The sequence below is a fragment of the Olea europaea genome, chromosome 13 (genome assembly GCF_002742605.1).
Source record: "Olea europaea var. sylvestris chromosome 13, O_europaea_v1, whole genome shotgun sequence".
Lineage (NCBI taxonomy): Eukaryota > Viridiplantae > Streptophyta > Magnoliopsida > Lamiales > Oleaceae > Olea > Olea europaea.
Genome location: NC_036249.1, coordinates 963,444 through 975,543, shown reverse-complemented (window position 1 = coordinate 975,543; position 12,100 = coordinate 963,444). Strand labels below are relative to the sequence as shown.

General features: G+C 32.2%; 1 protein-coding gene across 1 annotated transcript; it reads left to right on the top strand.

The window, feature by feature from the left end:
* Positions 1 to 928, top strand: LOC111408172. The gene is made up of 2 exons (XM_023037971.1): positions 1 to 267; positions 536 to 928. Exons 1-2 carry the CDS (start codon positions 15 to 17, stop codon positions 862 to 864), a joined length of 582 nt encoding a protein of 193 aa, XP_022893739.1. The 5' UTR covers positions 1 to 14; the 3' UTR covers positions 865 to 928.
* Positions 929 to 12,100: the final 11,172 nt, after the last annotated feature.

The following is a 12,100-nucleotide window of genomic DNA, read 5'->3' as shown; positions in this document are numbered from 1 at the left end:
GAACAAATACTAAGATGATGAGCCATTTTCATGGCCGCGCCACCATTGTGAAGATGATGTTTTTGACGCTTCTTGGCTTCTTTTGCCTTGGAGCTTCCGCAGCAGCCAGGTGGCAGACGGGGATTCTTGAATTCTCCGGCCGAGAAGAATTAGCGAACTGGGGTGGATACGGAGAAGAGAAGCTCTCCAGAGTTATAATCAGTGGCAAAATTCTTTGTCAAGCTAATAGACACGACAAAGCTCCATTTCATTCATATTCGGTCTCAGGTTCGTGGATAATTTCAATTTGAAAACACAGTGCATCGACGATTACAAGAGTATTCATAATATAGAATGATGTCTGTCTAAGATTGTATTCAACAGACAAGAAGTATAAGAAAAGGCAACCAGGAAACTTAGTCAACCCTTAGCTGGTTCAGACTTGTCCCATTTTTAATTGGGTTGAGAATTATAAAACTTAATTCTAAACCAGATAGTGGTTATGGGGCTAATCAGCCCTTAACTGTATGAATCATACCGATTATTACTTCTGCAGGTGCGCAGGTGGCTGTTATATGCAATACTAGTGGGAAGACCAGGAAGATATGGGCAAAAGGCACCACAGATGAGTATGGAGAATTCATCATTGAACTTCCTTCTCATCTCCATGCAATTCACAACTTGGAAAAGATATGCCTTGTCAAAGTTTTTCATCTGCCAAAACGTTCTGCTTGCCGGCGAGAGAAACACGAAAACATAGAACTCACGTCAACAGGCGATGGCATACGTAGTTATACTACACATAACATATATTTGATGTCAAAACTCCGAAAAGTGCTCATTAGTGAGGCGGCAAAGTCAGTTGCAATGGTAAATAACCTGTAACATATTCACCCACTGAGTTTCAGGTCTAGTCCTGTTGAATGAAATCGTAAACTGTTTCAGCTGAGAGTCTGTGTGCGTGTTCACAACAAACGACTTGTAAATTTACAGTACATCTTCACTTCTTTAACGGGGAAACCAACGCGGTTAAAACTTGAGACGGATTTTGTGGCATGTTTCATTCAAGAGCAGTTCATTACATAAGAGAAAATGGCACTCGGAAGCATGTTCAGCATGCAACTGAACTACTAAGAAATTAATTAATCCCCAGATACTTTTGATACGATTAGAAACACTTCGAAATTCTCTGATAAGCATCAGAAATGGTACATTTAGCAACATCAGCACAATATTTAAGCTTCTCTACTTCCAAATCAGATATCTCAATGGAAAATTCTTGCTCAAAAGCCATGACAAGTTCCACTCTGCTCAGGCTGTCGAGGCTTAAGCCTTTCCAGAAATCAGTTGTTCTGGCATGCCTGAAATACACGAAATATTATAGTAATCAGTTTACCTCACAAAACGCTCCCAACGCATACGAGTCCATGATATCATTGCTTGAAAATCAGATAAAGAATGATTAAGGATACATGACGAGAACACTTGACTAATTAACTCAGCAGCATTGATCTTGTTAAATTTCTTCACCAGCTTAGCAGCTCGAGCAAAAAACATGATGAAGTAATGATTCTTACATAAGGGGGGAAAAAAAAGAAAAAAATACATAATGAAACTTAATAACTCAAGCAAAAAACAGAAAAATTCTTTCTATTAATTACTTGAAGTTGATTCTTACATATTTAGGAATGGCTACAGGACGGCTGACCCTGCCACCGCCACTGCAAGGATTTTCCCTTGCCCCAGTTATATATATATTTTAAATTTTTAGGGTAATTTATGAACTGGGCTTGGGCATAAAAATGCCGGGCTAAAGTATTTATAAAAAAAAATTCGTTATTTTTTTTTTAAATAACTGTTGGAAAAAAATTAGGTTAAATGGCTAACTTTGATACAAAATTTGAGTGAGACTCGATTGGCTATTTTGAAAGTTAGAGATTGATTTGTGTTCTCCTCTGTGAGAACATCAAAATCATGTATTTACTTGTCAAAAATGATGTTCGGATTAATGATAAATTGAAGCTCAAAATGTGGTAATTAAAAAGAGTTTATGTTATTGGAGGGAAACTATTTAAGGTTTGTTCCACGGGAAAATTATGAAAACAAATGCCACCTTAAATAGGATTGCACTTTTGAATAGTTTGATCATGTGTAACATAAAAGCTCTCTTTATATGCACGCGCAAGGAGGGCAAATCGATTCGAAATAAGCTTTAGACGTGAAAATTGGCCCATTAGAAGAGCTTATGTTTTGCTAATTTTTTTCCTTCAACTGACCATTTAAATTTCAAAACGGTCAAAACTCCTATATTCATTGTCATTATAGGTTAATGGTATTCATGGTGTTGAGCCTATAAATATAACCTGATTTCTAATAATTCTATATAAGAAAAAACAACAGAAAACATACAGTCTCTGCAAATATTCATAAAACACAGTTTCTGCATATTTTAGTTTGCATGGTGCATAGTCACATTGTCGATTATATTGTTTAGACACAAATCCAGTTCGACAGAGTAGTATTTGAGGTGCTCAAATTCTACTGTTCATTCATTGTATCCTGAAAAACAGACGTCCAATTTAATCCTCAAACATCTACGGTGATGAGAGCGAATATGTTTTAAAGAAACTGTGTTCACACAGACCTCGATTAAATTTTTTTATTCTAGTTAATTAGTTTACTTGTTCTGTTTATTAAAATTAATCTGCTTTACTTGGCCAATTAGATTAATTTGTTCAATTTATTGCAATTAAATCTGCTATATTTTGCCAAGTTCACTGCATGTACAGTATATGTAAGATCGGTATATGCAAATACCGTAAGCTGTTGCATATATAGTATGCTATTGTAAATACGATAAGTTGCTTACACGGTGTGCGTAAATCCAATATCTAAATTGTATATACGGTATATGTAAATTCGGAATTCATTCCCAACCATCCCATTTGGTAAATTTAGTCCAACAATAACTAGATAAATGGGAAAGAGGATGGGCTATGTGGGGCGTGGATTTTTCGGGTCAAATTATCACCGCAATACGTATTATCTATGTCGTGCATCTTGAAACTAAATGAGAATAATATTTTCCCAAGTCAAAAAAATAATTAAAGATCTAGCTCAATTGAATTATTTGCAAATAACCAATAACAAATTGAAATATTTCTTACCATCAAAGTCAATTCGTACCCAAAAAGAAAAAAAAAAATCTAAAATCTCCAAGAAAAATTTTAACATCCAAGCAAACATGCAATTATTTTATCATTGGTGGAACCAAAATTGTGCAACTTTTGGTCCCCAATTAGAAAAGACTGCTCAAAATTCTCTTCCTTAGCTGCCATTTTCATTAGCCTCATCATTTTATATGATGATGAAGACATATAACCATCACCCTTTCAATGTCAAGATTCTGTTGCATAAATCATTTCCTCCATCAATAATGTTTTTTAACCCAAACTTTGGTAAAAGGTTAAGTTACATTCATACAGTCCCAAACAACGATTTTTTCCATTAATTCGTATTCTATAACTGTTGTGCAATAGTGGTAGGACTATCAAAATATATAGAATTGAAATGTCTCATGTGCCTTGATACTGTCTGCAGGCTTTAGTAGAGCTTAATGTTTTCTCATATTTTCTTGCTATCTTTCTTGAAAAACGTAAAATTAAAGTTTAAGCCTCCTCTTGGTAAATTTTAAGTATAGATAACTTTCTCTGTCACAATACAAAAATTACGTAATGTTTGTATGTTTTGATTCATGTGAGCTTGTTCATCACGTTATGCATTCTCATCAATGCTTAAGGAGGTATGATTGAATGTTCATACTGCTAGAGCTGTGATTCAAATAGGAGTCTTGAATCGCGTATTGTTGGTGTTGGAAAGAAGTCTTACTACATTCAACAACAAGGTAACAAAATTTTGTTGAAACTGGATCTCCTACTTGCAATATATTTTCTTATCTTTGAGGACTCTTCTAGGGTTTGAAACGCGGCCTTTAAATATAAGACTCCTCTGTTAATTTTGTTTAAGCATTATTGGTGTGTCTGTAATTTCTTTCTATATTGGCAGTTTATAATACATCGTTCTTTTGCGATAAATTCTCTTTGTTTATTTCTTTACTTTTAATCTTGTTTCTTGTTGTGATTTTTATTACTTCATATCGTCATTAAATCTCATTCTTTACAACTCTTTGGGATCAACAAGTGGTATCAAAGCTTGGTTCTTCTTTTGTGGATTGGTTGAGACTTTTCAGAGATGGCTATCAAGTATGACATTCCGTTTTTAGATCACAATACAAGATTTTCTCTATGGTAAGTAAAGATGAAGTTTATTTTGGCGTAGTTGGATTTGGACGATGTGCTGATAGGTTTTGAGAAGATGCCAACTGATTGGATAACAGAAGAGAAACAACGGAGGGATTAGAAGGCTTTATCGCAGATCCATCTTCATTTATCCACCAATATTCTGCAGGATGTCTTGAAGGAGAAAACAGCGATTGCCTTGTGATTGAAATTGAATCAGTTATGCATGATTAAAAGTCTCACAAGCAAACTGGCTCTAAAGTAGAAGTTATATTCTCATCGCATGACGGAAGGAGGGTGACTGGAGGACCATATTGCCGTGTTCAAGAAAGTAGTTGTAGATCTGGAGACGTTGGAGGTTAAGTACGATGAAGATGATCTGATCTTGATCCTGTTGTGTTTGTTGCCTGACTTTTATCCGTCATTTCGGGACACCATTTTGTATAGTCGTGATACTTTGATTATAGACGACGTCTATGATACTTTGCACTCAAATGAGAAGTTGAAGCATTTGGTTGGAGGTATATCAAGGGATGAGGAAGCTCTTGTATCTCAAGGTGGTTGATGAAAGGGCAGATCGAAGAATAACAACAATTTGTTTTGCTTCTACTGTAGACGTAAGGGTTATATTCAGAAAGATTGTGATAAGTCGCAAGCTAAAAGTGATTTAGCTGCAAATTGTAGAGTGTAACCTTTGACTTCAGAAGAAACAAACGTAGTTGAGGATTTTTCAGACTGCGAAAATGTGACCGTGGTATTTGACATGGAATCTAAGCCTGACGAGGAGTGGATTCTTGATTCGGCATATTCGAATCATATGTGTTCTAATTGAAATTTCTTTTAGACATATGAGGTTATTCAGTAAGGTGGAGTTGTAATGGAAAACAACCGGTCTTGTCGTATTGTTGGGATCGATCAAGTCAGATTTAGGCTGCGTTATGGGATAGTCAGAACAATTGGTCAGGTTCGACATGTTCCAAACCTGAAAAGGAATCTCATCCTACTTAGTACTCTAGATGCAAAAAGGTATAAATTCTCTGATGGAGATGGAGTTTTGAAAGTCTGAAAGGGTGTCCGGGTTATACTAGAGAGACGAAAAATATCTCAGTTGTACATCTTGCAGGGAAGCACAGAACCAGTTAAGAGACATATGGACTAAGTTCAGTATCATGGTAGATATTCAGTTTGGTACAATACCTCTTGTAACGGGCTCTGGGTCGGTTCAGCACATTGCTCAAGAGAGCGTTGGTGATTCCACTTTGCCACCAATATCAGTGGTTACACTGTGTTAAGTTGCTAGGATTGGATCCATTGAGTGTAGCTACCATGGTGTCAGTGATGTCTATAATGCTTTTGAGAATGTTAAAGGCGATAGTTCTAGCAAGGGACCCTCTATTCAGGCATTTTGTATGGTTTCTGCTACAAGGTGTGCTTCGACCTTGTTTGGTAAACATTAATTCCTTAGTGAAATTTTGGGAACCTGGGACTAGGGTTTAGGTGTCGCTTGTGGACGCCGTGCAGAGGACAATGGTTTATATGGAGAGTTTTGGTTACTGCGTTGAGAAGATTTACCATTTCATTTCGATGCAAACGGGATTATTTCTCAGGTGTAGAAATTTTGTGGAGCTCCGCTCATTGCACCAGATTTTGAGTTAAGGTAGAGATTGTTAGAGTTGTGACTTAAATAGGAGTCTTGAATCGCGTGTTGTTAGTATTGGAAAAAGTCTAACTGCATTCAACAACAAGGAAATAAAATTCTGTTGAAATTGGATCTCCTAATTATAATATGTTTTCTTGCCTTTAAGGACTCTTCTAGGGTTTGAAACGTGACCTATAAATACAAGGCTCCTCTATCAGTATTGTTTAAACATTATTGCTGTGTCTATAATTTCTCTCCATATTGTCAGTTTATAATACATCATTCCTCTGTGATAAATTCCCTTTGTTTATTTCTTTACTTTTAATCTTGTTTCTTGTTGTGATTTTTATTACTTCATATTAAATTTCATTCTTTACAACCCTTTGGGATCAACACATACTTCCTTTCAATTTGTACTCGTGACCATATAAGTGGTATTTATATTCTAATTTGATAGCACATCATACTCCTTTAACATGGTTGGAGAGTGATTCGATCCATTAACAATAGCTACTTCTTTAAGCTTCGAAAATTCTTTGACGTGTGCCCTTTTTATTCCTTCTACGAATCACGTTTAAGTTGAACTATCGATTTTCAGACTTCAAGTTTCCTAATTATGCAGACCATCAAATATAAATACGTTTCATATTTTATTATCAAAGTACAAAGCATTAATAGTTTAACCAATTAATATAAGCTTTGTTTGGTCCCATTAAAATTATAATTTATTTATTTTTCTTATCAATCACATATTCTCTAATACAATAATATTACACGTAATCTCAAAAGCATTTGTATAAACTACACGTTCTAAAAAAAAAAATACTATTTCAACCATTAAAATTATATATATAAAAAATATATACAGTTTTTTGTATTCTACTAGTTTTCCACCCGCGCAATGCGTGCGTATGTCATTTTTTTAGATAATATTAACATGTCAAAATATCTATTCATTTCTCTCAATAAATCTACAAATTTGATTAATTGTTTAAAATGATAAATGGAAATATAATTTTCATTTATGACACACACTCTGCATCATCATATATTATTATTACATTATAGATTGTTGCTTCGCAACCTATTAGAGAACCGAAAAGAAAACAAATTTCATTCATACAGTTGATATGCAATGCTATCATTGGATTCTATAAATTGAAATGCAATTAAAATCTTTCAGTGAAATGTCATCCAAACCTAAATGACTGGTAAATAGTACAAACATGAAGTATAAGTTTAGCTATAAGATAGATAATCCTCTCATGTGTTAACATAAAGGATAAAATAGAAGTGTATCAAAAGAAAAACTTTGATGCATACTGAATTCTTAGTAAGAAATCTGTTTGTAGTTTCAAGTGTAAAATCATACATTATGGTATTATAAATCATTATTTGGTAGACTACAATGAACATACAAAATATTTTCTGATTTAAAAGAGATGAATAAGATCAACAAAAGTTTAAGGCTGAAAATTGTATAATCGTGTATGCATCAACTCACGCCAATATATAAACATATTAATTAGCTCACTCGATTGGAAAACAAGAAGTTTGTCACAGAAGTTTTCATCTCCAAGAAAGTAGCCTGAAGCAATGAAGAAGAGTGGCATACATTAATTATGTACCAGATTTAATACTTCTTGACTACAAACAAATCGAACATGAAAAATTAGAAAAAGAAAAGAAGACATATAAATATACTGTATATATGGATGTGTATAAAAATCTCAAACCTTTGTTGTAGTCCCAAAAAGCTGAATCAATTATTCTGAAACATCGATGGGATGCTTTCTAGCAGTAGCTCTAAATATTGGCGACATTGTATTAACACATTGCAATCACTCAACAAACTTTGTACATGAATGAAAAAATTAATATTTTGAAACACCTCCCCAGAAAAATAAAAATATATATTCAAAGAGGAGAGTATTGGAAAATGAGAATTGACATAAAACTGAAAGTAAAAACGTAACTAAATTACAATAAGAAAGAGCTAAAAATTTTGGCATATATTCCTGACCATTCCTAAGAGTACTTTTATATTTGTTGGTCAAAGATAAAAATGGGTTAAGATTTTTGGCTGGAAATTAGAAAATAGATGACATATATAAATAATTGATACACATAAGATATACGAAAAAAATAACCACCGAAACATATATATAATATCTTTTGGTAACACATTCATGGGTAGTAAGCCCTTACTTTTAAGTGTTCATGAGCTGCTTTGACAGTTTGCCATCTTTTTTCTTCTTCCAGTGATAGCCATTTTTTCGAAAATTCCATAGCTTCATATGGTCAAATATTATTGTCTTTATTATTATTATAGTTGTTGTTGTTGTTAAGAGAAGCTTGTTATGAATGAGGGGCTGATTTAAGTGGCTAATGGTTGAGAGTACAATTCCCATAGCCAATATGCCTATGAAATTAAAGTTCGGTATGACTCAAAAATTGCCTTAAAAGTTCGTTGGAGTGTGTTTCTTTCTTCTCGCATCCAAATTATTGCCCTTATTGCAAAGTTGATTAGCACTAACTTCGAATAGGGATTTTCAAAGAATGTGCCTCACCTTCGGGTTGCATTATTGGGGTCTAGCTGCTAATAGTCTGACTTGTTTGGCGAAATGGATTTTGGGTCACATGAATTAACTTATTTTTTGTTGTTGTGTGATAGCGTAGCGTTCTTTTACTCCCTCGGTCCAATAAAGATAAGTTTGGTTTTTTTTTCGTATGTCCCAAATTATAGGCTACTTTCGAGTATTGTTTATTTAAACTATTATTTAATGTACGGATATATTAGAAAAAAATGTAAGTAAAAATTTATATTTTCAACTATATTAATTATATTTTCTGAATCCGAGTAAAAATGGAAGCACGCTAATTTTTATGGGATGGAGGGAGTAGTAAAGATTGGGAAATGTTACTAAAATAATTTGCACCCAAGTTTACTGTATTAAATAATATCATAAATTGAATTCTTTTTCATTGATATCTTTTGTTCCTCCTTTTTTACTGTATGGTAATATGGCTTTGTCAATGATATGTAGAAATTCATTTTTTATTTAGCATTAATTTCGGTATTTTTTGGTGATTTCCAGCAAACAAGTCCGTTCTCAGTTCAAGGACTTTGAAGAGTATGTTGCTCAATCTCCTAGGTAAATGATTTCCTGGTTAGTAAGTTACAATTTTAGGAGATTCGATAGGTTGTTATTTCTTAATTAATGGATGAGTTTCTCATATATAGAAGGGGCTGTACACAAATTATTTTCGAGTGTGGAATAATAGTTCTTTCCCTCAACATGAACACTGAACACTGAAAATACAAGAATAAGCATAATATTTGATCAACTTCTGATGGGTTCTTGAGATAATGGAACGTGGAATCGACATACCTCAGTTCGCCGATCTCCTATTTGGCCGCAATTTCTCAATCTTTTCAACACCTAAACTAAATCAAACAGCGAAAAGAAACTCCTATTAACAGTAAACTCGAGAGAACTGTTAGAGTAAAATTGAGCTACGATTCGTATTTTAGAAGTTGACCTTTGAAACTCTTCTCCACAAAGGAAATACAGCGACGAAGTTAGGGTTGAAGAAGCAAAACGTACTAACAACTTCTTGGGAAGAAAGTGGTTCTGTAGCCCCAAGTTCTTACACTTTTCTTCTTGTTTATTGCTAACCTAAGGTAAATGGCAGAAACCAAAGTGAAGAAGCGTATGTGCGAAGATGACTATGGATGACTGAAATATCACTCTCCCAGTCAACAAGTGTGGCATGAGTTAAATATCTATATTACCCTTTTTTATCTTTGCCTGGGACCTCAATTTGTAAATTACTGATACAATATGATACAAGGGTAATAAAATAGGATTGAAGGATAAAATGGGAAAATGGAAATACTTCACAAATGAACAGTAAATAAATGGCATATTCATTCTTAGAGAGGAGGAAAAAAAATAAAAATGCGAGATGATCTCTCCACGCTGTGTGGAGAGATGCTGGACAGTACACACACACACACACACATTATTATTATTTTTTAAATGTTGCGATGGTAGTTTATATATATTAAATTTTTTTTATGCCATATATATTTATAGATGTTACGTAAAGGAATGGAGAAAAGAAGGGAAAATAGTACAACAATTTATAATCCATATAAATTATAAAGTGATAATAATTTTATTAGAAATTTTTACATCCAAAAAGAAAAATAATTGACGTCAAACAAATAACTTTTTTTTAAAGAAAATGATGTAAATTATATTAAGAAAATTATTGCGAAAAAATAATAAATATTAATAAAAATAATTTATTTTTTTTTAAGAAAAAAGATGAGAAATATACATTTTTTAATACACATATTTGATATACGTTTAACTATTTTCGATATTCATTTAGATCATTCGATGTGTCTATGATATCGTTTTTAAAATGAGTTTCGAGAAAATATAGAAGATTTATGGTAGATTTTTGTAAAAAACTAATAAATCACCCAGTGATAAAAAAAAAGAAAAAAAATGACACAAAAAGATATCAATAAAAAAAATTGACACGAAGCATTATTAAAAAAAAAATAAAAAATATTGTTGCACATGCTCTGTGCATCACAAAACATTTGCTTTGTGATGCATGGAGCACAATTGCTCCTAGCACCCACGGCAAAGGTCCTGGGTCCTGGGTGCCAAGAGCACAATTGCTCCGTGCATCACAGAGCAAATGCTTGGTAATGCACGGAGTATTTGTGCCGCAATAAATTTTTTTCCTTCCTCGGTGATTGATTTTTTTTATTTTTTTACAAATTTATTTTGCCCTTATAAGTTATAACGTGACACGGAGTATGTTGAATCATGTATATTGTTTATTTCTTAAAAGCAATTGCAATAAATCAAAGTAAAACTTAACACAAAGTTAAAAAAATTTAATACTCAGTCGAAAAGATGTCGATTAATTTATTTGATGATATTGAATATTTTAGATGTAAATAAATTTTAGAGGATTAAATTCAAATATATCAAAATTGGGTGATTAAGTAAAAATATCAACCCCATTTAAGTGACAAAATATTATACTGTGGCTCAGCTTGTATTTGCTCCATTAATTATTTAATTTTTATTTTTCTCTTTCTTATTTTCAATCGCAAAATCTTCTATAAAATAATATTACATGTAAATAAAAAACTTTTTATTAAATCGATTGAATATTGAACAATAAAAAAAGATTCGATAAATTACACGATTTAATTATATTGAATATAGTTACCATTAAATACGTCATTTATACGTAAAATAACCACTCAGACTAAAATAATATTTGATACACAAATTATGAGTTCCAATAATTTGAGTTTTTAATCTATGCATCAAAGGAACATTTATCTTATCCACAGAAAATACATTTCAATTATAGCAACATAAAATTGAGGTTAACTAATTTTTCATCTTGATTATTTTAACATCTGAAAAAATTTTATATATAAAAGAAATTCGATCATTTTTAAGAATTTTTCTCTTATCGTTACTTTTTCCTCTCAATCAATTAATTTTTTAAATAATCCAATAAATTTTTTGACGTCATTTAGAAAATTTCCTAATAAACTTTTAAAAAAAAAATTTAATGTCAAAAGAGATATCATTTAAAAAATTAAGAATTTCGATAACAAGCTAACTTTAAAAATTCATTAATGATTGTACATTAGTCGAATGCATAAATCTTCTATATTCTCTCGAAACTCATTTCGAGAACTATATCATAGACATATCGAATGATCTAAAAGAATGTCGAAAATAGTTAAACGTATATTAAACATGTGTGTCAAAAAATATGTGTAACTCGTCTTTTTTCTTAAAAAATCAATTATTTTATTAATGTTTATTATTTTTTCGCAACAATTTTCTCAATACAATTTACATCATTTTTAAAATATATATATATTATGTGGTACGACGTCAACTACTTTTTTTGGATGTAAAAATTCAAATCTGGCAAAACAGCAGCACCACACACGTTTAGAAAGACCATTGTAGTTATTTTAGGAGTGAAGTGAGATATTATGAGATATTCAAAGGTAAAATAGAAAAATATAAAATACGTCTTAAATGAATAGTGCTCTTTACATTTAATCTTTTATTGTAGTAGGGATGCAAGAATAATGAGATTGTTAATTTGTTCATCAGCATAACAA

What these genes read in the sequence shown, in the direction of transcription:
- LOC111408172 (XM_023037971.1), top strand. Translation starts at nt 15, where the DNA reads ATGATGAGCCATTTTCATGGCCGCGCCACCATTGTGAAGATGATGTTT. An exon ending in TCATTCATATTCGGTCTCAG is followed by an intron (nt 268 to 535) that starts GTTCGTGGATAA and finishes TTACTTCTGCAG; the next exon opens with GTGCGCAGGTGGCTGTTATA.